We start from the raw sequence: 27,146 nt of genomic DNA, 5'->3' as shown, positions 1-27,146 counted from the left end.
ACAAAACACACACACACACACCTCCTGTTCTAAAAGCCTACTCATAGACAAAGCTCTGACACACACACACGCACACACTTCCATGATGCACACCCTGCATGTACAAGTACATCTAACCATCAGCAGTAATTCCATTTTTCCAAGCTGTGTGTGGCTGTAACTGTTTACCTGCACTTTGAATAAACAGCTGGAATTTCATGTGAAATTTCATAAAATCTTGAAATCCTTTGCAGAATCACCTCCAGCTATGGGTGTATTGTAGCAGAGAAGACTGCCTGTGCTAAACAAATCACTCTGATTGGTTGAAATTAGCTTGATATAGATATAGGTTTGTCCAGTCACAAATGTTTGTTAAAAGCAATTGCCTTTCTGCTGTATAAGGTTAATTAGCAGCTCATAAGGCAGAACATTATAGGTCCATGAATATGTATATATAAGATATTTCCCTGCTGCATTTATAGCTGTTCTTATACACACACACACACTGCACACAATCTGCACTTAAACATGCCTTTATCAGCTATAGAAAGCCTGCTATTTCTCAGCATGTACATTAAGCCATGCAGAAAGATAGAGAGCAATGCACAGTGTACCATGCAAGCGCTCAAGACAAAGATCTCACATGTACACACACACACACCCCGCTTAATTGCACAACTCCGTTCCAGCTCACTCCCTTCCTCCCCTCTGTCACTGTATACTGTGAAAATTGAAAAATGATTGCTTCAACAGAACCATTTGTCTTCAGAAAATTAGTCCATTTGATTAATTTCCTTTGTATGAGGATGATGATTAATCGTGTGTGTGTGTGTGTGTGTGTGTGTGTGTGTGTGTGTGTGTGTGTGGAGTCCATCTTGCTTCAGTTGCCTGATGGGATTTTTCCACTATAACAACAGGTAGCAGTTTCTTAACTTTAATATATAATTATATCCTTCTCATGACATGAGGATTTTTCATTATTTATTTATCCAGACTGTTGCTTTGTTTGTAAAACCGAACACACATTGAGTGAGGAAGACTGGGGGTCAGTGTTTCTTGTTGAGGAACAGGTTTCCTGAAGAGCCCAGGCTTCTCTTGCTGGGTATTGCCGGGGAAACACACTTTATAAATGAGTCTGGTACTGCTCTGTTCAGTTGTAGCACCATCAAACAATCGGTCTCTAGCTGGCAAGGCCCAAGTCTAATGACATCCACAGGAATCAGGCAAAGAGCGAGCATTCTTCATCTGCACTGGATCCTACTTGATGATGCCATCACTGTCTAGCACCATCAGATCAAACTATGCATACACCGGAAGTGCATCTAACCATCACCAACACAAGTTCATTGAGGCCTTATCTCACACTATCTGCATCTGATTTGTCTGTGAGCTTTGTTGAATTGTTGTTTGACAGTGTTTAGGCTTCCTCCGGTTTTATTAATTCCTGTGAGACCATTGGCTTTGGTTTCTTATAACATAGCCCAAAACCAGCTCTGTCTAGGGACAAACAAGATGACTTTGTTTGTTAGTTCTCACAGGATCACTATTAGGCCCCCAAACCTCTGAGGTCATCACTTACTGCCCCATGAACCCCCTCAGACCATACAAAAACATCACATTCCTAGAGTGTCCTCACCCTCACGTGTTTTTTGACCCTTGTAAAAGCACTTTCCTCGTATTATTGTTTCCATCCCGGCAATGCTCTCCATCCTTTTTGAGCTACTCTCTGGAAGTACAATGTATTTATTCAACTATGTGTAAAGCACCTGTTTTCCATTTCTTCCGTTTCTACCTGACCTTTTGGCTGCACTCACACACCCAAACAACACTTAACAAGGTCTTTGCATGCAAGTACTTTGTCTTGTGTAGACAACACAACGCTCAGTAGATGAAATGTGTAGCTGTCTGGATAGAAGTGGCTGCTCTGCAAGGCTCATTTTTCCCTCCATTATATCTACATGTCTGTTTTCTCTCTTTCGTCGCTCTGAGTATCACAATCTAATTGTTATATTTAGCTATCAGATTAGGAAGCTGTCTGCAGTCTAAAATAAGTCTGAATATGGCTGAACAGACACTCAAACTGTCTTTTCATTAAGGAGACATTTGACAGCACAGCCTGGCTCTTATCTGTCTTGAAATAACAGTGTATATGAGGTGGGGGTCTTTGTGCTCAAAACACATATTTAACATGCATCCATTCAGATTTTTTTCAGAAGTTTGTCTCATTTGCTAATTCTGTATTTTTAAAGACAAAAAATGAGAGAAAACAAGAGCAGATGAAGTATTGTTATATTCACTCTGGCCACTAGATGGCTGTATAGAGCAAGGGGAGCTAAAGTAACATAGAGCTTAGTGTTTGTCTCCCCCTGGCGGTGACAACAGAAATCATGTTTTTTTAAATAATTCAAGTGAAACTATATTTAATTGATAAAATGTGCCTTGCCATGTTTTCTTGTTACATTGTTGTGATATATATATATATATAGATCCTCTTGATAACACTGCTGTTTTCAAACCTTTTTTCTTCTCATATTACTAATGAAAACTCTGATTATATCTGAAGAAATTAGTGTGTTGCATCTAATCTAATGAACTCTTTCATACCTATCCAATCTCAGGGTCATCCAGGACCTCTTGGTCCACAGGGCCCACAGGGACCTCCAGGGAGACCAGGGGATCAAGGCATCCAAGGGCCAAAGGGGCAGAAAGGTGAACATGGACATGGTGGTGTCATAGGGCCTAAAGGCAATGTGGTAAGACATTCTTCTCTTTTTTGTTTATTTGTTTATTATTTGTGACAGCCGTTGGTCTAAGTGTGATTCTTGTTGCTCTCAAGGGAATGACCGGCATACCTGGGTTCTCTGGAAACAATGGTATTCCTGTAAGTCCACCCTGCAGTCTTGATAAATGCACCGAGAAAGGGCTGTGGGATGATTGAGTATTGATTCTGCTTGTGTCTTTCTTTCTGCAGGGGCACCCAGGTCAAGCTGGGCCCAGGGGGAAACCAGGTGCAGACGGCTGTAACGGGACTCAAGGAGATTCAGGGATACCAGGAGGATCTGGCTTTGATGGTGTACCTGGCATTCCTGTGAGTACTCCCAGATCTTGATAGTGTTATAAATATGAGGAAATTGGTTTCCTGACTGAACTGCCTGTCTGTTTGCTCAGGGCCTACCAGGCAGGAAGGGAGCAAAGGGAGATGCTCTGGAGATCAGTGTGTACATGCAGCGTTTCAGGGTGAGGACATGTGGCTCCTTTACATTGCAAGTATGATGTGATATTAGCAAAGGAGTACGCTGTGGATCTTATTAATTCCATAAATCTCTCCTTAGGGGGATCAGGGTACACCAGGACTCAATGGAATATTTGTGAGACTCATCATCCTGTCCACCAAGTGTTTATCTGGAACTTTCTTTTATGCTTGACAGTTCATCTTCTTTGATTTCAGGGGCCTACAGGAAGACCAGGATGGAAAGGTAATGGAGGCATACCGGGGCCGAAGGTAAGTGTCTGGATGTGTTTTATAATATTAGTTTTTTAAAGTATTTTTTGTGCACATTGCTGGTTGTGAATGTCTTTGTGTCTTCTTATAGGGTCCTCCAGGGCCTCCAGGTCCCCGTGGACCAAAGGCAAGGCAACAATAATCTATGTTTTATATATTATGAAATTTGACGTATCTGAGTAATTCCTAAAGAATATGATCCTGGAATATGAATTCTGTTTCAAATGGGGTTTTTTGTCTGTGCAGGGCGAAATGACCAAAGTGTTTAAAGGAGTCAAAGGTGAACAAGTAAGTGGTTATAAATGTGTTTATATTTTGCATACATCACTGTTCAAGAGAGATTTTGTTACACTTCCTGCTTTCGCCACAGGGGGACATCGGAGCGCAAGGGCCACCAGGAAACTCTACTCATCCGCACCGTCTGCCCCCGTCTGGACATCAGCTATATGTGCTTATTTTTATTCTGCTTTAATCACATTTAAATATAATTTCTGAAGAAGAAAAAAAACATTGGAACCATATAACATACTTTCATTATTTCAGGGGCCGCCTGGAGAGAAAGGACTGAAAGGAGAAAAGGGCGATTCTGTATGTGATCTTTGATGTCTTATTCTCAAATATCCACACAGATACATGCACATCTCAGCGTGTCACGTATTCTGCTGATCTTTTCTCTTGCTGTCTTTATTGTAGGCAGACAACAGAGGAGAAACCGGTGTGATGGGATTCCCTGGACCTCGGGTCAGCACAGACACATTTCTACATGTTTCAGTCATCCACTATGTCCTTCCTCCATAAATTCACATTGTGTGCTGTGCTGTCATCTGTTCTAGGGTGTATCTGGTGAAGATGGGCGTCGTGGACCAAAGGTGAGTTTTTGTGAAACACGAGCGATCATCATCATCATGACGTATCATCAGTCGTGATTTTATAACTTAATGACTTTATTTCAGGGTGATTTCGGTGAAGATGGACTGAAAGGAAGAGACGGTCCTAAGGTGAGACTACAATCAATATATATCTTTGTTCCTTGTAATAAAATGTTTTGTGTTTGTTAGACTCATTTACTCAGATTGTTTAGAATAAACAAAAAAATATATAGGGATAAATATAATAAGCCACTAGCCATACAAGTTTACTGTATGGACAAACTACAGGTCAATGACAACCAGGTTTAGCATCTCCCTATCAGACAGAAGACGTAAATTGTTTACCACAGTGATGATCTACTCAGAATTCATCAGCAATATTTTGTCTCTGTTATCTGAAGGAAAGATATGTGGATGGAAACAACATCAAAGTTTAAAAACAAAACAGGAAATGTTAAAACAACTAGATGAGTGTGAGTCATCTGATTATCATCTGTTAAAGTGAAGCTTTGAGACAAGATAATGTTTGTGTTTCAGGGAGAGAGAGGTGAAGCAGGAGAGCTCATTTCATCTGGATCATTTTGGCCCTGGTCTTCAAGTGGTAAGTTAATGAATATGAGAGGAACTGACAAAGAAAAGGAAGAGTCTGGACTGTAAAAATGAAACTTGAAGTATTAACAGGCAGCAGGTTGCAAAGTTGTTGCTGCTGACATGAAGTGAAACTCTGAATGCAAATTAGTGCTGTTGCTAAAATTAACAAACCACAGAGAGTCATCAGACCAAAGTGTCAAGTGTTAAAGAACACAGTGGGCAGGAGCAGAGTCATTAAAATCTATATCATGAGCTCAGAGAACCAGAGGAATAAAAGATTTTCTTGTCCTGCAGTGAGCTCAGCTATCTGTGTAAGATGGAAGACAACAGTGATTAATGACTGACTGGTTGACATTACATTAAGTGGTGTGTGTTGTGTTTACATCTCACATAACCAGATTTCCACAGCACTAATGTCATACAAATGGAAAAATCTAAATCAAATCTAAATCAAAATCTTACTGATGTTTACTCTGTTTGTAAGCTGGTTCCCCTGGTCCTCCTGGCGAGCAGGGTTCACCAGGAGAGAGGGGTCCTCTTGGAAATAAAGGCTTCCCTGGACCGCCAGGACGTTCCACTCCCGACTCACAGCAACAAGGTTTGTAAAATGAAGCACAAAGAGATTAAAACACTCCTCACAGTATTGAGCATTCATTTTCTCATTAGGATCTTTTTTTAGCAGTGACCACTGTACATTCTCCTGCATGCTAAAAATGGCTTTTCGGATAATTAAATCAGCCTAAATAGGTTTATGGTACACAGTCAACACACTTCAGCCCCAGCTGCAACTGGGATCTTTTCATAAAAACATTAATCACATTTTTTCTATTTCCCCTGTGTTTATTAGTGTGGGATTTCTTCGGCCCGTTTGGTTTTAAGGGAGAGAAAGGAGAGAAGGGCCCACAAGGTGATCCAGGACGTCCTGCTGCCACTGCAGGACCTCCAGGAATCAATGGCCGCCCAGGAGAGCGGGGTCCTGTTGGACCCAAAGGAATATGTGAGTGAAGGAGTGAGCGGTGAGAGTAGTTTTAATCTCATCTTCCCTTGCTTCTAAAATGTCTAAAAATTTCTCCAGGGAAAGAGTACTACAAGGGAGCTCCAGGACCAAGAGGGAGGCCCGGCAATACAGGCTATAAAGGAGTGAAAGGTAAGATTGTCACCATCATAGAAGATACATTTTTTGAAAATTTTGACTATTGGATAATTTCTAAGAGTTTAAATCGAGGCAACTGGACTCAAGGATTGTTTTTTTAAGACATTTCACCACTCCCTCAAGTGGCTTCTTCAGTTCTGCTAACAGGACCCAGGCACATCTGGCCATTAACTGACTATAACCAACAACAGGGATCTTAGTCATGTGAGTTCCTACAAGATCCACCCACAGAAGTTCTGAACACATGAAAACACATATTCCCCACTAGAACAATAGCAGAACTGAAGAAGCCACTTGGGGGAGTGGCGAAACATCTGAAAAACACAATCCTTGAGTCCAGTTGCCTCGATTTAAACACTTTAAAGGACTGTGGCCTGGATTAATAAGAGCATCCACAGATATTATTGGATCATGTTGTTGATCTAGGTGGTCTAGGTGAAATGCTGTTTTTGTTTTAGGTGATCATGGAGAATGTGAGTGCACCTTTGCAAATGAGCAACGGGGTTCACCTGGACCTGCTGGCGATCAGGGTGATCGTGGGATGACAGGAGAATTTGGACAGGAGGGTGATCCAGGAGACCCGGGTCGTAGAGGAGATGATGGGTTTCCTGTAAGAGAAATTAATAAAACCTCTTGAAAAAGATAGAATATCAGATGTTAAGTCCCCAACTATCCTCTTTGTTGTAGGGACCTCCTGGACTCAGTGGTTTGCCAGGTCCAAAAGGCAAAAAAGGAGAAACCGGTTTTGCCACACAGAAAGGTGAAGTGCTTATATTGTTGTAGCACCTGAGCCACGACTAACCTAGAGAAAGTGGCCTCTGCCTTGTGTTTGCATATTTTACAGATGCATAGTTTTGTGCTATGTCTGTAGGATCTTCAGGTGATCCAGGAGATCCAGGAAGAGACGGTGATCCAGGAGTTCCAGGTGCTCCAGGACGTAGTGGTTTGCCTGGTCCCCCCGGCAGCCGAGGTCTTCCTGTGAGTTCTTCAGCTTTTAAATTAAATTTACTCTTAAATGTTTTCATCCTTTGCTTATATCCCATCATGAGAAACAGTCCTGCTCCTTGATAATTGTGTGGGTGCATAAAAACAGGGAGAAAGGCCTTCGGGGAAAATTGGAGATAAAGGTCTCCCCGGTTACCCTGGTCGACCTGGTTCAGCCGGGCTGAGGGGAGAACCAGGCCCTGACTTTAATGGCCTCAAAGGTCAGCGTGGTTTACCAGGTGACGATGGCCTTGCAGGCTATCATGGAGTTCCAGGAACACCTGGCAGTCCAGGTGAGAGGCAGCCTTACCCCACTTCTTGTTTAGCATCATTTGTAAGGTTTCAGGTTGCATCCTTTAAGGCTGTTATCTCTTTGCAGTGATTTTAATGGTTTTCACTCTGCTAAGTGTTTAATTTTACCGCATCTCTTTTAAAATACTCTCTATGTAATTTAATGACAAGCAGTAAAGTTTGAATGAAGATACAGTATATGGCTTGTGATTTTAAAAAGGTGGATGCATGATGAGTGGGTTTCGCCATTTTAATTACTTTTCTATCTTAACCTTCTGCTGTCTCCTCGATGAAGGGGCTGCATCTCCCCAACCAGCTGCAGCTACGCTTCAGACAGTGCTTGTGCTTTTGAATAACACTTTCGACTGCCTCTCTCTTTCATTCTCTCTCATTTACAACTGAAAGGCGGCTGTAGCCAGAGAGGAGATGGAGGACAGGTGGATGTAACAGGTAGCTGGTATAACAACATTTTCTCCTTGTTGCTCCCTTTATAACTTCTCTTTTTTGCTTTGCCTCTGAATTATTTGACCGGTGTGCATGATGATTTTTTTCAGTTGTTTCGAGTTTTTTAGTGTTTAGATATACCAGATAAAGTAATGGTAATAGTTTGTTCTGAAAACCACCCACGCTGGGCAGCAGTCAAACATCACTTGCACCTAAATAGTTACTTGTAAACACTTACGTTCATACAACCATGATGTCACTCTGAAGTTTTCATTGATGTGGTTTTCTTCTTAGGTCCTTGCGATGCAATTCCAGGACCACCTGGGCTGCCTGGACCTCCAGGAGCAAGTGGATTACCTGGTTTGACAGGTATAAACAAAAAGCAAAAAACACTAGTGCTAAAGGGTGCCTTGATGGTAAATATTATGTTGTGTTCAACTTTGTTGTAATAATCATCATCCCACATCCAGGCCTGTTTGGTCAAAAAGGAACACAAGGTACATTTGGACCAAAGGGAGATAAAGGAGAAGCAGGAGAACGGGGAACAGGTGGTCAGCCTGGACCACCAGGTAAGGAGAGACATAAAGAAATGGATATTTTCAATTTTAAAGGAAATTTTTTTAATCCAGATCTTACATGCTTGCTCCAATCCAGGATTTTCAGGCTCTCGGGGAAACTTGGGAGTTCCCGGTACCAAAGGTTCATTAGGATCTCCTGGTGTTCCCGGTGTTGTTGGCCGACATGGTTCACAGGGAGAGAAGGGTGTTCATGGAGAAATCTTGGGAGCATCATCAGGACCGCCCGGTGACCCTGGTCTGCCTGGGCTACAAGGAGATAGAGGCCAAAGTGGAGATAGCGGCGAGCCAGGCTACCCAGGTTTGCTCGGTTTTCACCTTGTCTTTTCATTAAATACAGAATTTGAGAGCTACAGTTAATTTTCTGTATTAATCTGCTTGTCCAGGAATGGTTGGTATGCCGGGCATGATTGGTTTCAAGGGTGAGCATGGCCCTTCAGGCCTGCAGGGGGAGGAAGGAAGGCCTGGACCAGCGGGCAAGTATGGCTTCCCTGGTGATCTTGGGAGAGTAGGTCCACCTGGACCACATGGTGCAATCGGACAGCCAGGTAAGAAAACAAACACACCACAGATACTCTCTGAAAATTAAGTAAAATATCATGTCTGACATCCCGGTTCCTTCTGGTACTACTCATCAGGTATCACCGGAGAGAGAGGAACAGGAGGCGATCCGGGTGCTCCAGGTCCAATAGGATTGAAAGGGTTGCCAGGTCCATATGGTGAGGCTGGTGCCTTTGGAGAGTATGGTCCGACAGGTGATCCAGGACAGCCAGGTGCAAGTGGATTACAAGGAATCCCAGGAATGAGGGGTCAGTTCTCCATTTGACCTACTGCTTATATGATGGGGAATATAATGTGAATCTAAATATGTGCTTGATCAAGACAGTTTAAATGTTCATGTTTTCGGACTTTTCAGGAAACAAGGGGTCTCCCGGCATGTCAGGATTTGGGGGGGGTGGCGGTGATCAAGGGATAAGTGGTTTCGGTGGACTGAAAGGTGTGCATGGAGTACCAGGTCAAATTGGCCCAAAAGGGGTGACAGGCCAAAAAGGAGTGAAAGGTGAGACTGTCTCCAGAAGTTAATTCATGTCACTGCTGTTTAGACTGGCACATAACCTCTATACCATGTCTGCTAGGTGATCGTGGTGTTCAGGGACCAGCTGGAGGAAAACCGAAGATTCCAGCGATGGTGATTGTTGAGATGAAGGGAGCTAAAGGAGACCACGGACCTAAGGGAAATCAGGGATTCACCGGGCCAAGAGGTGCCTGAGCAGTCACTCTTTACCTCTTTACCTCCTCTGTCCTCCAATGGCTCACTGTTTTTTTCTTAATCCTTTCTACAGGATCTAAAGGTTCCCTTGGTGTGCCAGGCTTTGATGGATCTCATGGCCTTCCTGGTGACCCTAGCAATGAAAAAGGTTTCCATGGAGATCCAGGTGCACAGGGGCTACCGGGGTTCAAAGGAATGCCAGGGCTGACTGGAAATCGAGGAATTGCTGGTTTTGGAGGAATGACAGGCAACAAGGTCAGCATGAGGAAATCTGTAGGGACTCAGTCATTTTTAGGCCTTTAGTAGACAGTCCACCAGTGTAGAAAGCTTTCATAAAATGTTGTAGGTAAATAATGATACCAACCAAACTAATCAATGAGGTGTTACTTTACAGGGAATCAAAGGAAGCCCAGGAGCCTATGGTGCATCTGGTGCCGAAGGAAGGAAGGGAGCCAGAGGTACAACTGCACATTTGGAGAGATGTAGATCTTGATACCTTTTATTAAAAAAAAATATTTTAACACATTGATTATGTTAATTTTGCAAATGATCACAGGGGAAAAAGGCCTCCGTGTAGACCTCCCAGGATCTCCTGGGTTAAGAGGAGAGTTTGGATCTCCTGGAGACCTGGGTACAAACTTTATCTCACAGTTTCTCTGCTTCTACACAGCGGGAGTTAACAAGTACTTAAGTTTGATTTCCTTCTTACAGGCCAGAAAGGATTTTTTGGACCAACTGGGGACAGAGGTGTTTTTGGATTTGATGGTATTGAAGGGAGGAGGGGATACTCAGGTGACCCAGGAATAGTTGGGGACCCAGGTAAAAATACATATACTTTGTTCTCTGAATTCAGAATGTGATTTTAAATGTAGTCAGAATTGTATTAACATGTAATCATTTTTATAGGCTCAGATGGGGAAAAGGGGGCTCCTGGAAACCAAGGTCAAAAGGGCTTTCCAGGACCTGCTGGAAAGGACGGACTACCAGGCTTCCCTGGCTTCCCAGGAACCAAAGGTAAACACATCAGACCAGTGCCCTGAGGATCTGTTCTTTTCAACCTACATGCTTGTGTTCTATCATACAACGTCATCTCAACTAGATTAATGTGTGCAGGTAACCCTGGCCTAAAGGGTCTGTATGGATTAAATGGACTCAAAGGACAAAAGGGCATCCCTGGAGCAGCAGGTACCTCTCAAGAAGTCCTAGATATTTAACATGAGACATGAAATAGAACACAGCTAACTTGTGAAAAACAAAAAAACTTGTGTGTCAAAATGTGATGCAATACACATCTATTGACCCAATAGAACATTTTAATATGAATCTAATGATAATTTTGTGTGTAAAGACAACAGTGACATTTTTTGGGTTGTGTTTTCTTTAGGTCTGGACATCATTGGACCAGAAGGAGAAACCGGAGTTAAAGGTCAGAAAGGAGAAGGGGGTGACCCCAACAGCCAGCCAGGTTCTCCAGGCATAGTGGGTTTGAAAGGATTCCAGGGTCCCCTAGGTAAGGCAACACACTTAGGCATTAATAAGGCAACAATTTAGTGTGTGTGTGTTGTTGCTTGATTTAACTTTCTTTCATTTAGGTGACCACGGTCAACCAGGAGTACCAGGAACACGTGGCCCAGTTGGACCAGATGGGACCCCAGACAAACCAGGACACAGTGGGGAGCCTGGCTTTCCAGGGCCACCAGGATTCCGAGGTGACCATTGTCACAGGAAGCACATGGAGGCCCTTTTGTTTAAATGAGTATTATTATGTATATATGTATATTTACTGTAAATAATGTGTTCCTCAGGATACCCTGGAGCCAAAGGATTTTCTGGAGTTGATGCTTTACCAGGAAATAGAGGTGAATCAGGATTAAACGGCTTTCCTGGATTCCCTGGTAGGAAAGGATTCAAGGGAGATCAAGGTGTATTTGGATACAAAGGGCCCAATGGTGTTTCTGGAAAGAAAGGTATATTTATTTTTTAAAAGCACACTCTAAACAGTTCAAATAATTTGTGATTGAAATGTTTCCAATAGCAAGACTCCGACAGCAAGATGATTTTAGCATCCAGTGTAGACTTTGCTGATGTCTGCAGTCTACTATACTGATTTATAAAATGATCAATTTATGCCTAGTAACAACAATATTTAATATATTTTTCTACAATAAGCTGTTGCTGCATACAGTTTAGGTTTAACTTTTTTTAAATAAGATGGCACACATGCTATTTTGAGCCTTACCTTTGAGATATATTGTAACTGTATCATATTGTGATCATTTTGATTTAATCAGCAGACGTTTCTGCCACTTTTAAGTTGTAATACATACTTTGCTGGCAACTATTCATCAAATGGTAACAATGTGATATTATGTGTATTACACAGGAGTGAAAGGAGAACAAGGATTGATGGGAGTTCCTGGCACGAGCGGAGGAAAGGGAGAAAGAGGACCAGTTGGTCCAAAAGGAGACACTGGACCCCCAGGTTAATTAAGATTAATTTAGATTAAGAATATACCCACAATGTATCTAGTGCATACTACTTACCATTATGTTTTTGTTTTTTAAATGATTTGTCTGTGCTGCAGGTTTTAATGGGGTTCCTGGAAGCCAGGGTGGTCCTCCAATTCTCACCAAAGTTCCAGGAGAAAGGGGTCCTCCTGGACCGCAGGGTATCCAAGGTCCAAAAGGGGGTAAAGGAGAATCAGGGCCACAAGGCCCTCCTGGGGATTCAGGTTAGATGTGCTGCTAAAACATTTGCCATTGAACACACCTACACAAGTGGTGCCGCTCTTTAACACACATGTATGTTGTTACTGTGAAGGTTTCATGGGGCCTGCCGGGCAGAAAGGCATGCCTGGGATTAGTGGCATCCCAGGAACCCCCGGACTCCGTGGACAGGTTGGAAAAATGGGCCACCCTGGACTACAGGGCACGGAAGGTACGTCTGATACTGTGTGCTTATAACTAGGATTAGAATACTTAGCCTGGATTAAAAGATTTAGACGAGCTGGAGATTTAAATTGGGAACCAGTGAAAAAGAGGTTTTTAATTGTTGTTTTTATGAAAGTTGATTTTGTGATTAAATTACAAAGCAATAACATATGTTCATATATTTATGAGATCAGCAGGGTGGCTACAAAGCTGTGAGGGCACACATTAAGGGCCATGTGCATATCAACTACTGTAGGGGAATATGTGACATAATTGTTATTTAGTTCTTTAGACAGCTGAGTGAACCCATCATTCCTCCAACAGGTCACCGTGGCACTCCTGGTATCCCAGGGTTACCAGGTATGCCTGGCCGCAGTGTCAGTGTGGGCTACTTGCTGGTGAAACACAGTCAGTCAGAGCAGACGCCCATGTGTCCGGTGGGCATGTCCAAACTGTGGGATGGCTACAGCCTGCTGTACCTGGAGGGTCAAGAAAAGGCCCACAACCAGGACCTCGGTAAGTCTGTATGAACAAGATTGCAAACATACAGTGTCTAGGCATGCAGTACTATGACAGGTGTATGCATAAAAACAGTTTAGTTTGTCTAAAGCTTCATTTCAGGGCATTAAGATCGGTCAGTGGCCTTCCTGGAAAAGTGGCACTAGTTGTTTTCCCATCCTTATGATTTATTTCAGTCGTGCATGCCAGTTGAATTTCATTTTAAAATGTGGCACTAATGTTTTTTTATGAATGAAATAATTAGAATTTGTGGGACAGGTCACTATAGCTACATAAAAATATGGCTTGGACCATAACACAGATGTCTCATAGTATAAAAAGCGAGGAATCTTGGCAGACATAATTATAGTCTGTTCTATTTATTAATTTATTTTTGTTTTGTTTTTATATCCAGTGTTGTATAGTCACATAATGAATTGAAAGTGCCATACCAGAATACAACTTCTTTGTTCTGTCCAGGTTTGGCAGGCTCCTGCCTCCCGCGGTTTAGCACAATGCCGTTCATCTACTGCAATCCTGGAGACATTTGTTACTACGCCAGCAGAAACGACAAGTCATACTGGCTGTCAACAACTGCCCCTCTTCCTATGATGCCTGTAGAAGAGGGAGATATTAAACCATACATCAGCCGCTGCTCTGTGTGTGAAGCTCCGTCAGTTGCAATTGCTATTCACAGTCAGGATATCACCATCCCACAGTGTCCCGTGGGCTGGCGCAGCCTGTGGATTGGCTACTCCTTCCTTATGGTGAGCTCTCTATATTTCGCTGGGCACACTTCATTTGTTTTTGACTGCATAAGCAGTATTTGTCAGTAGAACCCTTAATTGTTGGCCACGTTGACTTCACTGCCTCATTAAATTCCCTCTTAACTTTATCTGCACAGCACACAGCTGCAGGAGATGAAGGTGGCGGACAGTCCTTGTCTTCACCCGGCTCCTGCCTGGAGGACTTCCGCACAACACCATTCATCGAATGCAATGGGGCCAAAGGCACATGCCACTACTTTGCTACCAAGTACAGCTTCTGGCTAACCTCCGTAGACCAGTCGTTCCACACACAGCCGTTATCAGAGACGCTCAAAGCGGGCCAGCTCCTGTCACGCATCAGCCGCTGCCAGGTCTGCATGAAAAACTTGTGAAAGACTCTATAGGAAGATGTTGTTCCATTGATTTAAATCAATGGAGAAAACATTTCTTCCTGTGCCACAGAGCTCAGATATGCAATGACTGTGTGAAACCACTGAGTTACACCGTAGATAAACCCAGACAAGCCCAGCAAGGAAAACAACAGCAGTGGGGGAAAACAATCTTTTTTTTTTGTCTTACCTGTGGATTGGTGCTTATTGTTTGTAACTTATTACCTCAGCTAATATGACACATTGTTAACTATCAGAGAACATACAGCTGAACCAAAGATGCACATATACATATGCACTGCTTCAGTTTAACTAGATGTTTTTATTGTTTTTGGGCAATGGTCCCACCACAAAGCAACTAACACTGCTTCTCAGCCAACTGACGGTGCCATTAGAGTTCATTTACTATCAACAATATTATCTTGCTTTGATTCTGTTGCTTCTTAAAGACCTATTTTTCATACAAATTACAGCAAATACTTTTACGCATAACTATTTTCCATATATGTTCACTCAATGCACTGATTCTGTTTTTTTTAATCTGAATGAACTTGACCCCTTTCCTTTATGAGTGTTACATATATATATATTATCTTATCATAGTCACGTCACTTTCACTTCACAAGTTTACTAAATATTGAGCAGCCCTGAACTGCCAACAAGAAAGAATGTCAACACCCCAGATCAGAGGTCTGACCGCAACCAGCCCATGCTGATCCTGGGTTAAAGCATTGTGCACAGTCTAGAAAAGTAGGCCAGACACATTTGCATGGGAATAAACAGATTGATTAGACCAAACCAAAAAAAATACTGACATCATTTTAATTGTAACATAATTATTGTGTTTTTCATAACATGATAATGTCATTGGATTGTAAAGATTAAATATTGTTTGTTATATTTCGGTTTCACAAGTTTCTTAATCTGACAGAGCAAGGGCCCAAATGCAAAATAAAAAATCTTTATTATGACAGAAGGCTTAAAAATTCAACAGGGGTATTTTACACTCTTTGAACAGTTCCAAAAGTGCCAATAAAATATGAAAAAAAAATCATTAGTGGAGTGTGATTAATGTAACCCTTAAAATTCAACTCAGTGCAACGTGCCACCCAGCTAACAATTAGTGCTGTTCAAATGTGTGAAATTCTCATAGCAAAACAAACAGCTGACAGGTTTGTGGTATTTCCCCTCAGACACATCAAAAGGAGGTGACTGCATTTTCAGTCATGACAGAGCGGAAGGTTTTAAAGCACAGAGTGATAATGCAACATTAGTATTACGTTCCCTTCCTTACAAAGAAATACTTAAAGTTCTGCTGAACACTATGAACTGATCATCTTCACAGTATTGAATGTATGTGTGTGTTTGTGTGCTACCAGGAGGCCACTAATGATCTCAAGGCAAAAAAGTAGTACCATCACAGTATGTATATGGTGCTCGGACCGAAATGCTGATTGTCCTTTGTGGCAGTCTCTTCTCCTCTCTTTGGCTTTAGCAGCAGGACGATCTGGCCTTCTTCCCGCTGACCCCCCTGCATTCCTCCAGATCCACCGTTGGAGACTCCTGGTTCTCGTGCCTCTTCCTCAGAATGGAAGGCAATACCAGATCAAACAGTGCCTCGAACAGAGCGTCCACATTATACCCAGTTTTGGCACTTGTCTCGAAGCACATCTTCTCTGCGGGCAGACTGCTCTTTTCCTCCAGACCCTTATAGCGCAGTATCCTCCCATAAAGAGCCACCGCATCCTCACGCGTTACCTGTTTGTGAAGCATTAGTCCGGAGAGGGATGCAGGAGAGGCTGGGGGAGTAGGACAAGCAGACAACACTTCTGGTTCTGTCCTCCCCTCCTCACATTCAGTCTGGTTCTCAGACTGTCCATCTGAGTCCCTGGACAGGTGGGCTTTCGAGTCTGTGAGATCTGCCTTATTGCCCACTATAGCATAGATGCAGTCGTGGTTAGCAGTGTCAGTCAGGGACAGGAAGCGCTCCTCCAGCTCAGCTAAACTCTGCCAGTTGGTGACATCATACGTGAGGATGACTGCGGCTGCACCTCGGCAGTACATGGAGCCCAACCCGTGGAACTGTTCCCGGCCTGAGAAAAGAGACCAAGAGCAATTTAAAACTGCCATTTGTCACAGAAACCATCAGCAGAGAGTGTGTGTGTGTGTGTGTGTGTGTGTGTGTGTGTGTGTGTGTGTGTGTGTGTGTGTGTAAGACAGTCAGCAGTTTGATCACAGAAACAACCTTTGTTGTTGAAATATGCAGGATTCCTGAAAGGGCACATTGTGTAGAAACAGTTTCCCACATGGAGCATGTGGTGGTTGTACACCTAAAACAAATCCAGTCTCATACAACTATCCTAACCGTCTTAACACATTTGAAATAGAAATAGAACTAATACCACGCAGGTCAACATGATGCACTTCATCACTCAGTCTGAGAAATGACCATCAGCTGTAAATATGCAACAAAAAGTTTTAACTTGCTGTGTGTTTTCCCTAAATGATTAGTTTGTTGTTAATTTTAATAAATTGTGCTTTATCTGATCAAAGATACAAAAAGGTTTTTCCTGATGTGCAGTAAATTGATGATTTGATTGAGTAAATATGGCTTAAAGTTATGCTTAAAGGTACAGTTTACCCCTAAAATCAAATATGCATAAAATCAAATATGCATATTTGATTTACTTCTCTGGCTTTCAGTTTTGTTTATTCACTTAAAAGTGTAAAATTGCTGTAGAGGCTTTTGTCTTTGGCTTTTTTTGGAACTAGGGCGGCACTCACTCACTCACTGTTTGTGGTGCTTAAAGAGCCAAAACAACAGCAATATTTCTGTTATGACCTGGTTACCAAAGAAATTCTACATTAATGGTGTGCATTTTGTAAATAATCCAATTTTTACTTTCTAGTCATCATTTGACAAGAAAAAAAAAAAGTTGTGTGCCGTGTGGTCAGCTAAGTGACCGAAAGAAGAACCTGTAACAGAGCCCTGCTTATACTTCTCGGAAAATACTATTGCATGCAAGTTTGTAAAACACAGGTTAAAGCATGGAGACTCACGTCTTCCTGTCATAACCCCATCATATGACTGCTAAGAGGAACAGTGTGTAAAAACAGCACAGAACGTTTTTGGTTAAGTATAACCAAAAACACGGTATCAGTGAGGAAATATGCAGGAGACAGATAATATTCAAAAACCTGACAGACTTTAGGATGACAAACTTCCACAGCTTTTATGGACTTTGCTGATAGATGTGTAACAATAGCCTTGACATGACTCAGTGCTGATGTGGCGTTTATGTGGCTAGAAGAAAAGGCGGCAGGGAGCTGTCACAGAGGTCGTGGATTTGGAGAACACACACAGGAAATGGTACTGGTGACCGGTTTCCTTATCTTTGTGGCTCCCAAGCTCCATGCTTGTGAAATGTGTGTTTGTCAAAGAGGGTTTACTGTAATTCATGTTTACACAATACTGGAATGTAGAACAACTCTGGGCTTATTCATCAGCAGTAACCGCTTACTCCTGTTATAGCTGGCAAAAATAGCCAAATACGTCTTTCAGAAAAATAAATTCATGTCATTAGATCTAGTTTATTCTTACAGTAAAATGACACATGTAATCGGTCTGCTGAGATAAAAAGACAATTTAACTGCTGACACCCATGCTAGTTTAATTCCTCTATAAATAAATGTAAATAAGAGTCACTTTCTATAACATCCACTGAGTATGAAGAGTATATTTATACTATATATGTATATCAGTAATGGTCCCATGTCCTGGAACCATCTGTGAATAATCTGTTTACTTACTCAACATCTCTAAATCTGTTTAAATTATGCAAATTATGTTCGAGTTACAGTCAAAATCAAGTCAAACAATGACCTAAATATTAACATTTTCTGACGATAACATAAAATGTAGCATTGTTTTTAATGACAGGGGTTTTAGGTGAATGTAAAATGTGTCCGACTCCTCTATCTCAGACAGATACGATTAACAGATTAACTAAAATTAACCTAAACATGATTAACTGTGTGCATTTCTACAGAAACAGCCAACATAGACGACACCCTGTTTGATTAGGACACATTCGTCCAAAGTTGAGCAATACAGCGCACACTAAGGAAAAGACATGTTCTCTAGGAAGCAGGCGTTAAACACTGAGGAACAATTCACACCGAGTGTTGATGACTCAGTCATTTTTTGTTAGGATCATTATGACACATCAATTTTACATTAAATTCATATTTTCATTCAAGATGTGACAAACTTTTAAATGCTACATATTATTCACAAATTAAGCTGCCATTATTTTCCTACTGATAAGTGCTAATAATAAACAAAGTCTTTTTCTACAGTATTTTCATAATGTTACATTTATTAAACTGCTGCTTCTAAGTATATTGTTATTAAATAAGATTTTAGGTCATGTAATGTGTACTTTAATAATTATGACTACTTCTAAATACTTCTACTACTTATTAAAATCACATAACATTAAGCTTCAATATAAATTTTAAAGTTTACTGTATATTTAGCTGACAAATACTACTGTTTTTTTCATATACAAGTAGACTTAATCCTGCACAGTACTTATAAATCAATTTATTGTGTATTCATGCAATGTTTTTTAAAGCTATGTGACTGTTTATATACATTTTGAAGCCATTTTATTGAGCCTGTGCCCCTCTGTGTAGTAATATTAGGTAGATTTGATTCAGTTTGACCCAAACTAACTGAGCTTTAGATGAAATGCTGCTGCTCAGCTCTGTAAATCATGTTTAAAGGTTAAAACTGGCACACAGTTCTCATGAGAGACAGACTGGCTGATCACATGCCAGTGATTGCCTCAGGTGGTAGGTTCACGCGTTATCAGGTAAACAACCAACCAACACACCTAAAGGAGCCATGATTAGAGCCTAAAGGAAACACGGAGGAGGACAGAGTCTGGAGAAAAGACTTGAGTGAAGCATTACCAGCGGTGTCCCATATTGAAATGTTGTACGGTCCCCACTGTTTGAGGAAAAACGCCCCTCCGACGGTGCTGACGGTGTCTTTGAACTTTCTCTCCATGTACCTGTGGAGCAGCGACGTCTTCCCCACGTTCATGTCTCCCAGGAGGACAACCTTGACGTCGGGCTTCTTCATCTTAGACATGTCGGGCATGATTGATGCTCGGTCTTGATTTGTGTCTCTTTACCGTGGAGACGAGACGCGGTCTTACCTCGGAAAAGTCATTTCAAACTGTCTGTTGGAGAAATCCTTTGACAGAAGCCATTTGATGAACGACAGTTCATTTGTGACAACGTGACAGTCCCGGTGCTGGATCAGACTCGGATCCGGCGTCTGAGTCTGAACTTCAAAAAGTAGCTGAGGTGAAACAGGAAGTAGGTGAGAAGCTAAGGCAGCAGTGGGGCTTTTTACCCCGCGCTCTGCCTGTCAGGCTCTTTCACAGTCACTCCTCCTCTCTCAGCAACTCTGCAGTAAATCCTTCACTCATTGTGAAAATTAAGGATATTTTAATAGTGCTAAAATAGTACAGACCTGGTTAACAATATAGTGTCAAGAAAAATGTAAGAAATATTGGATATATTAAATAATGTATGTAAAAGATATTGTGACACACAAAGCTGTTTGGTATCATATAAAAGTTGGTATAGAATAGCTTGTCTATAGTGGGATTTTGTGTGATTAAAAAGTTAGTGTAATGCAATAAATAAAAAAAAATCACAAGATTTGTGTCAGGCTTGATCGATTGATTGATTGGGTGGTTGGCTGGTTGATTGGTTGGTTGGTTGATTGATTGATTCAAATAACATTCAGCATTTTAAAATGTTACAGTTGTGCTTTGAGTCAAGTGTTTCGCCTGCAGGACATTACTCAGGGAAAATAAGGGCGATTCCTGATTTGTCAGGTTAGATCGTCCTCCGGTTGGTTAGTTGATTTGAAAACAATATAAAAAGTGCTGGCAGTAGTTTACTATAAAATATTTCTATACATGTATGTATTTGGGGCAAATGTTAATTGAATCCAGTGCCTGTTAAAGAAGTTGCCCCGTTGTATTACTTTTGAAGAATAAAGAGTACAACATGTCATGTGTAAATGACCCGTGTGCAGGGGTTAACGGGGGTTAACATGTACTAATAATAATTGTGATATGAATTAAAAGGTTATATTCTAGATTCTAAAGGCATAAACATTGCATGGCTGTTGGTGGTACGCCACTTCCGGTTTGGATCTCACAGTGTCCGAGGAGCACTTAAAGGCATCATCAGCTGTTTCCTTCCGGTGCTGCTGGGTTAGGGCGCCTCATGATCAGGATCACTTGTGTGCAGTTGTCAGCGTTAAAACGCAGTTTAGGTAAGAAGTACTGTGTACACATTAGGAGGAGGGGGGGGGGAAAGCTTCCCCACTCGTGGAAAAGTCACGTGTATCTGCAGTTAGACCAAACTAATGACAACATGCCGATTCAGACTGTCTCCTTTTGCTTGATCACAGTTGTACTGTCGGTTGTCGCAACGTTGGTCTGTTTTAACGAAAAAGGTAAAGTAGAGGAGGTATTACGACATTTTACTTATTAGCTTGGAAGTTAGCTCAGCAGTTATACGCAGAGACAGTCCCAGTGGCGCCTTCAACGCGCTACTGTTGACAGCTGAGTGCCTATGAGGGTCTTTAGGACCCCGCGGACATCCAGCATACGTCCGCGGGGCGGAGGACCAGGCGCAGAAAGGTGAAGTTACCCTCAGAGGACTGATCAGAGGTCAGTTTGAAAATTTCCCTGCTGAAGGTAAAAGGTTGTGAAGCGGCTTCGGAGGCCGATCCCCGGTCAGATTCCCCTCAAAGTACTAAGCTGCGCATTTTGATAACGACGTGAAGGGATAAACACAGACAGCTAGGTGCTAGCTAGCATAACAAAAGTTAACCTGTACATGTTGTTATGATCCTCAAGTTTAAGACTATTATGATAATCACCCCCAACGTGACCGGCTAAGCTACCTGAATGGATATTCGCTGTTGTTTGGGATAGCGGCTTCCCGCTAAAAGCAAAGATCCAGACCAGACGTCCATCATAATCCGCAGTGTCAACATCTCCATCCAGCTCCTTCGGCTGGAGGTTACGCTGGATCAGCTATGCAGGCAAACACAACGCGGGGTTTCCTGTGGTCGGACGTGGAGACGCGAACCTTGTTGAACATCTGGGGGGAGCAGGACATCCAGGCGGCGCTGGATGGAAACTTTCGAAACAGCTTCGTGTACCGAGACGTTTCCCGGCGGCTGGGAGCCATGGGATTCGAAAGGACGCCGGAACAATGCAGGGTGCGGATCAAAAGCCTCAAGAGACAATACCTACTAGCCAAGGAAGGTAATCTACGGAACAACGGGCAGTATCACAAGATCTGTAAGTTTTATGACACCATGGAACGGATTTTGAGCAACCGGCCGGCTCTTGACCCGCAGGAGTTCATAGAGAGCGTGGCTGGAGGAGAGGAGGCCGTGGATGGCCTGGAAGAGGATGGAGAAGATGCTCAAGATGCTTACTCTGAGAGCACAGAGTGTTCACATCCTGCAGAGACTGAAGTCAAGTTGGAATACCCAACTGTTCCCATCCCCATTCCAGTTAAAGTGACAGTGGGAAATAATAACAGTAAGTGCACCATCCACACCACAGTTCTTTATTTTTTGTATCATTTCTAATGTCACAATAACTTAAATGTACATGTTCTAATTGTCACCACAATGTCTCATGATGTTCTCTTCAGGCACCTCTGTAAGACCACACAACACCAACCAGTCATCCAGTAGTTTGTCCTCCAGAACACCTAAAAGGCCCAGGAAGCGGCGCGCAAACTTCCCCATGGAGAAACTAATGGAGCAGTTCCTGGAGCAGAGCGCCCAAGCCGAGGAAAACTTCTACCGTATGGAGGAGCAGCGCCTGCAAGCAGAAGACCGCCGCAGAGAAGCCGAACATGCCAGGGAGCTGCAGATGCTGCAGATGCTTGGCCAGATGTTCTCCAACATTTCCTCTACCAAGACCAGCTCTGCATCCAAGACAACCCCTCATGCCCGTGCTCACGTCATCTCCAGTGCCACCCCGTCACACGTGCGTGGTCAGTCCAGTCATGTCAGACGACCTTCGCCCCAGACAGACTGTTTGACCCAGCAGGGCCAGCTGCTGAACACAGATCCTCAGGCATTAGGTATAAGTAAGGGTTAAGCCTTGAGGTGGAATGTGTAAAGAGAAAACTGAAGGTGGATTGGCTGTAATGTGATGGAGCTGTCGGCCCATCCTTACCTCTGTGTTGCATTGTGTTAGTGTTGTTTTTATATTCTCATCTGATCAATATTCACCCTCTCACTCTGTTTCCTCAGTGCTGGAGCACTTCTACAGTGTGGGGTCTACATCATACAGAAGCATGGATGATGATGTCCTCTCACTAGTGAAGAGCATCATTCCTCCTCTGACATCTAAAAAACACAAGGGACAAGATGGTCGTATTGGAATCATTGGAGGATGCCAAGAGTATGTCACATAAAATTCATAATTCATGAGAATTTGTTTTATGGAATGTTTTTCCTAATTTATTTTAATCTTCAACTCCTAAAGCTACACTGGAGCTCCTTATTTGCTGCCATCTCTGCTTTAAAAGTGGTAAGCAGCAACTTTCATCATTAACTTTGACCAGTTTGGTTCATGTGCAGGATTGTTTCAGTGACGCCCTCTTCTTGCCTCCAGGGAGCAGACTTGTCTCACGTCTTCTGCACCAAAGACGCTGCGACTGTAATCAAATCTTACAGCCCTGAGCTCATCGTTCATCCAGTTTTGTAAGTACAGAACTGTTTGTTAATTTGTCAAGTCACTGATGGCTGTCTGAGGGTTCACTTTTAACATGTGTTATAAACGACTTATTACAGTGCTCTGGTTGAATATGTGATTCTGATTGGTCAGTTTTAGCATTCAGTGTAACACTACTGACTGAAATGATTGATTTTCTCTTGTAAGCAGCTGTCTAATGAGCATGAAAGTGTATGTGTATTATTATATCTTTCATGAGGCACCATAACTCAAAAACTATATATGTTTTACAGTTGCCTACAACTACTCATATTATATTATAGGTTAAGATTAAGATTAACTTTATTAATCCCTGTGGGGAAATTGAGTTGTAGTAGCAGTATTTTAAAAGGATAAATACAACACAGCAAAAACTCTTATATACACATACATGCACATGGCAGCAACAAAGAAAGAAAATGTACATGCACACACGATAAAAGCATAAAAACACAGTTAATGTAACTGAGAAGTTTGAAATGCACCTGTGATGATGCTTTAGTCTGAGTTTGTAAGCACAGCTCTGACAGTCACAGATGAGTTATACAGTGTTATACAGTTATATGGTGCTCTTTCACCATGCTTTCTTATTGTTAGGACACTTCGGTTACAACTTGCCTTAATGGTTTTATGTTATATTTTTTTCTTAAATTAGGGTTAAGTGAAAAGCTTGTCTAGTCTGAATCTGAATGTTGTTCCTGGTGTCAGATTGCTGCCCCTGCCCTGAAAATCAATTGGACTGTTGTGTCACATGATGTTTACTTTACTGCACTAAGGGTGTACAAAAAGCTAATAATAAAAAGAAAGAAAGAAAAAGCTGATATGATTTGTAATTGTATGTCAGAATCACATTGTATTATTAATATGAAATCATTAAGTGAGATATTGTACAATTTGATATTAGGATCATGTTGGTGCTAGCCGGAGCAGAGTACGTAAGCTGATAGTAACGGTCACATTTGTGGACTTTTCCACTGTCCTCGTCCAAAGGTTCAAGCATGTGTTTACATTTACGTCATTACAAAGTTTGGCTTTTGTGACAAGACAAGCACATTCTTGCATTGGACTAGCTCAGGTATTATGTTTTATGTTATAACAGGAAATGCATTGCATTAGCAAATAGTAGTGTTTGATTTCTATTCACCTACCAGGGAGCCAGCAATCACAATTCCAGGACCCTGACGGGGGCAAAGCTAGTTTGTTCACTGCATTCCAACAGGTTTAACATCTGTTTGTGCATGTGTGTGTCTCTGTGTCTCTAGGGACAGTCCTAACGCAGTGGAAGAAATAGAAAAATGGCTCCCAAGACTACATGGCCTTGTGGTGGGACCAGGTCTAGGAAGAGAAGACCTGTTACTGAAAACAGCCAAGGCACGTGAAATATATTTATTTTCTGTGTTTCACATACTAGTCATATTTGTTGTTTCACTGTATAGACTACACTGATTCTTTTATCTAGTTTGTGGCGCTCTGTGACTAATGACTGAAATTGTATTTCTCTGAAACCATGTCTATAGTCAAAGGCAGTTTCAAAGAAAGATCACATACTGGTGATTCCCACTATGCCTGAGGAGATTTATTTTCTGTGATGGATGTTTATTTCTAAATAAGGCTGTGTTCTCTCTTCTAGGAGGTGATTGAAAAGTCCAAAGCAAGAGATATCCCGATAGTCATTGATGCAGTAAGTCTAAATAAAAATGGAGCTCAAGGCGGGCTACTGTGTGAGTCATTCTGTGTGAAATCATCCAGTTTAAGCTGTTACTGCATGGCCTCTGCAGAAAACTTGGGCAATTCTTTTCTATCGTGAGTAGATTGGGTGTGATAAATGCCTAGAAATGGCTGAGAACTAAAAAAGCAAATTCCACCTTTATGCATCACTGGTCTGTAAATATGCAAGATGGAGAGTTGATATTTCTCTACCGGGAAATACCACTAGCATAATTGTAATTAAATATTGCAAAGAAATGCCACAGGTAGTGTTTTCATGTGTTTTTTTACAAAAAAATTGCTATGTTCAAAGCCATATTTGACCCTCTAGTAATCCAGCTCCATTTGTACCACATGATCTTACATATCGCTATACTGACTGCATGTATGTGTTTTTTTTTCCCAACAGGATGGATTATGGCTAGTTACACAGCAGCCATCTGTTATTCAAGGGTACCAGAAGGGTATCCTCACTCCTAATTTCATGGAGTTCACCCGACTGTACGAGGCACTGGTGGGTCTCTTGGCAGAATCTGTGTGTTTGATGTAGTGCATGTTTTTTTTCATCTGATCTCTGTTGCGGTTTCAGCACCATGAGCCTGTGGACAGTAGTGACTATCAGCGTAATGTCGTGCAGCTCAGTGCAGCTATGGGCAACCTCACTCTGGTGCTAAAGGGTGAACAGGATCTCATTACAGATGGCAGTAAGGGTTGGTATCAAATTCTTCAAGTGGTCATTCACCTTTTTAGTTTAGGGAAATCACTACTTTCACGCAAGATTCTTCTTTTATGTGACACCATAGCATGTCTTCAGTGTTTTCATGCAGTGTAGAGGGCAGCGGGAGAAGATGTGGTGGACAGGGTGACCTCCTCTCTGGATCTATGGGAGTACTTGCACACTGGGCACATGCTGCTTCTGCAGCTGGCTTGGTCAGAAGGTAAATAAAGTACTGGCTGTTCATGCATCCTATTAACAGTAGTATCATCGGGGCTTCTGAAGGAGACAGATATACACACAGCTGAACTTTCCTTCAGTGTATGTAATGAGTTTGTTTCTCTGCTTCCTGTCTCTCCTCCTCTCTGCTCTTCTTCAGCGTCAATCCCTCGCTGGTTGCTGCATTTGGTGCCTGTTCGCTCACCAGACAGTGCAACAGTCAAGCGTTCCAGAGGCATGGCAGGTCCACCACCACCTCAGATATGATCCAGGAGATCGGCTCAGCCTTCAGAAAGCTCTTTGAAAGCTGAGACTATCAAAGCTGTTGTATAAAGTTATTATATACTGACACAATATAGCCTTTAAGTGGGCCAAAGGAAAAGTTCTCATCAAGCTGAGTTTCAGTGGAAGTTTGAGTGTGGACTATCTAGAAAGTGCTCGGACTGTGGTGCAAAAAAACAACACTGATATGTTCAGTGGCACAGGAAGTAGGGGTGCTGCAACACCTGCAGCACCACCTGGTGGCGACGCTTTAAAATGGCATGCCAATAAAATTACATAAATATCTTTATTTGTTGTTTGTGTTCCATGACATTTTGTGTGTCGTGTTTGGGCTGTGGGATGAAGAGAACGGAGAACTCATATATCATAAATAAATTAAAATTGGAATTAAAATTTTAATATATATATATATATATATATATATATATATATATATATATATATATATATATATATATATATATATATATATATATATATATGAGTTAATAATTATTTCACATAAAATTATATATATATATATATAATTTTATGTGAAATAATTATTTATTTAAGTTATTTCACTATTTACTGTATACTACACTGCTCAAAAAAAATAAATACTTAAACAACAAATGTAACTCCAAGTCAGTCAGACAACAGGTTGAAATAAGAGGCAATTAGCAAGACAAGTGTAACCCAGGTTAACAGGTTCTCATCATTAGTCCAGTTTACCAATTCATTGGTGAAATGAATAATTTTATAAATAAATAGTTATTAGAGAGACAACGGGAAATTAATAGTGTTTCTGATTAAAACAATCTTAAATATGTGAGTTTTTACATCTGTTAAAACGGGTATTTTACTTGAGGTGTGACGAATGTGCCTTTCTGTGTACAAGCAACAGGAACATGAGGAGTTCATGTGATGCAATCTGACCAATCAGATGCTGTTGATGGCGTACGTGTTGTTGTGGGACCAACGTCAAGGTAGCTGCGCGCGTACTCTGTTTGCTGCGGATATTATTGGGTTTTTTTGTGCTAGAGAACCAGATATAGATAACTTCTTTGTCACTGTAATCACCGCCGTGGGCAGCGGAGTTTGCAGTGGACCGATTAGTGGACCGTGTGTTCCGCAAGGGGAACGAAGTAGAAAGTAAGTTGTGCT

General features: G+C 41.8%; 3 protein-coding genes and 1 long non-coding RNA gene across 6 annotated transcripts in view; 3 read left to right on the top strand and 1 right to left on the bottom strand.

The window, feature by feature from the left end:
- Positions 1–15,143, top strand: part of col4a2 (collagen, type IV, alpha 2) — a 43,905-nt gene extending 28,762 nt beyond the window's left edge. Inside the window, exons 5-48 of one of the 3 annotated variants that reach the window (XM_028433752.1) lie at positions 2,598–2,732; positions 2,816–2,860; positions 2,951–3,067; positions 3,148–3,216; positions 3,312–3,347; positions 3,428–3,481; positions 3,573–3,608; positions 3,728–3,769; positions 3,852–3,926; positions 4,022–4,069; positions 4,175–4,222; positions 4,315–4,350; positions 4,435–4,479; positions 4,888–4,951; positions 5,426–5,539; positions 5,789–5,938; positions 6,017–6,088; positions 6,553–6,704; positions 6,782–6,854; positions 6,966–7,072; positions 7,188–7,371; positions 7,775–7,819; positions 8,108–8,182; positions 8,284–8,382; positions 8,468–8,689; positions 8,775–8,936; positions 9,027–9,197; positions 9,305–9,448; positions 9,525–9,650; positions 9,732–9,913; positions 10,053–10,116; positions 10,215–10,289; positions 10,370–10,477; positions 10,565–10,672; positions 10,772–10,843; positions 11,043–11,168; positions 11,251–11,367; positions 11,464–11,625; positions 12,042–12,140; positions 12,244–12,390; positions 12,480–12,596; positions 12,914–13,105; positions 13,568–13,854; positions 13,992–15,143. In XM_028433752.1, the coding sequence (XP_028289553.1) occupies positions 2,598–2,732; positions 2,816–2,860; positions 2,951–3,067; positions 3,148–3,216; positions 3,312–3,347; positions 3,428–3,481; positions 3,573–3,608; positions 3,728–3,769; positions 3,852–3,926; positions 4,022–4,069; positions 4,175–4,222; positions 4,315–4,350; positions 4,435–4,479; positions 4,888–4,951; positions 5,426–5,539; positions 5,789–5,938; positions 6,017–6,088; positions 6,553–6,704; positions 6,782–6,854; positions 6,966–7,072; positions 7,188–7,371; positions 7,775–7,819; positions 8,108–8,182; positions 8,284–8,382; positions 8,468–8,689; positions 8,775–8,936; positions 9,027–9,197; positions 9,305–9,448; positions 9,525–9,650; positions 9,732–9,913; positions 10,053–10,116; positions 10,215–10,289; positions 10,370–10,477; positions 10,565–10,672; positions 10,772–10,843; positions 11,043–11,168; positions 11,251–11,367; positions 11,464–11,625; positions 12,042–12,140; positions 12,244–12,390; positions 12,480–12,596; positions 12,914–13,105; positions 13,568–13,854; positions 13,992–14,246 (4,857 nt within the window). In that variant the 3' untranslated portion in view covers positions 14,247–15,143. Of the gene's footprint in view, positions 1–2,597; positions 2,733–2,815; positions 2,861–2,950; positions 3,068–3,147; positions 3,217–3,311; positions 3,348–3,427; positions 3,482–3,572; positions 3,609–3,727; positions 3,770–3,851; positions 3,930–4,021; positions 4,070–4,174; positions 4,223–4,314; positions 4,351–4,434; positions 4,480–4,887; positions 4,952–5,425; positions 5,540–5,788; positions 5,939–6,016; positions 6,089–6,552; positions 6,705–6,781; positions 6,855–6,965; positions 7,073–7,187; positions 7,372–7,774; positions 7,820–8,107; positions 8,183–8,283; positions 8,383–8,467; positions 8,690–8,774; positions 8,937–9,026; positions 9,198–9,304; positions 9,449–9,524; positions 9,651–9,731; positions 9,914–10,052; positions 10,117–10,214; positions 10,290–10,369; positions 10,478–10,564; positions 10,673–10,771; positions 10,844–11,042; positions 11,169–11,250; positions 11,368–11,463; positions 11,626–12,041; positions 12,141–12,243; positions 12,391–12,479; positions 12,597–12,913; positions 13,106–13,567; positions 13,855–13,991 lie in introns of all 3 variants that reach the window. The other 2 variants (XM_028433751.1, XM_028433753.1) reach the window with 2 other exon arrangements.
- Positions 15,144–15,188: 45 nt separating this feature from the next.
- rab20 (RAB20, member RAS oncogene family) lies at positions 15,189–19,643 on the bottom strand. The gene is made up of 2 exons (XM_028433759.1): positions 19,221–19,643; positions 15,189–16,336 (listed from the first exon to the last, which is right to left on the bottom strand). The coding sequence occupies exons 1-2, from the start codon at positions 19,408–19,410 to the stop codon at positions 15,735–15,737; spliced, it is 792 nt and encodes a 263-aa protein (XP_028289560.1). The 5' UTR covers positions 19,411–19,643; the 3' UTR covers positions 15,189–15,734.
- Positions 19,644–20,797: 1,154 nt separating this feature from the next.
- LOC114453843 (uncharacterized) lies at positions 20,798–26,287 on the top strand. The gene is given in 12 exon segments (XM_028433756.1): positions 20,798–21,889; positions 22,005–22,442; positions 22,615–22,765; positions 22,850–22,866; positions 22,869–22,894; positions 22,979–23,067; positions 24,340–24,448; positions 24,708–24,758; positions 25,194–25,298; positions 25,374–25,494; positions 25,599–25,722; positions 25,879–26,287. Coding segments are annotated over 12 exon segments (1,896 nt in total). The 5' UTR covers positions 20,798–21,375; the 3' UTR covers positions 26,030–26,287.
- A 661-nt stretch (positions 26,288–26,948) lies between these two features.
- Positions 26,949–27,146, top strand: part of LOC114453846 (uncharacterized) — a 10,648-nt gene continuing 10,450 nt past the window's right edge. Inside the window, exon 1 of the long non-coding RNA XR_003672477.1 lies at positions 26,949–27,134. This is a non-coding gene — a long non-coding RNA (uncharacterized LOC114453846). The remainder of the gene's footprint in view (positions 27,135–27,146) is intronic.

The sequence above is a fragment of the Parambassis ranga genome, chromosome 21 (assembly GCF_900634625.1).
Source record: "Parambassis ranga chromosome 21, fParRan2.1, whole genome shotgun sequence".
Classification (NCBI taxonomy): Eukaryota; Metazoa; Chordata; class Actinopteri; family Ambassidae; genus Parambassis; species Parambassis ranga.
The sequence above is the reverse complement of the archived record's forward strand: the minus strand, read 5'-3'. Positions and strand labels throughout refer to the sequence as shown.

Coding starts and splice junctions, on each gene's coding strand:
- rab20 (XM_028433759.1), bottom strand. CDS start 19,410: ATGCCCGACATGTCTAAGATGAAGAAGCCCGACGTCAAGGTTGTCCTC. Junction 16,337..19,220: donor TTCAATATGGGACACCGCTG/GTAATGCTTCAC, acceptor CTCTTTTCTCAG/GCCGGGAACAGTTCCACGGG.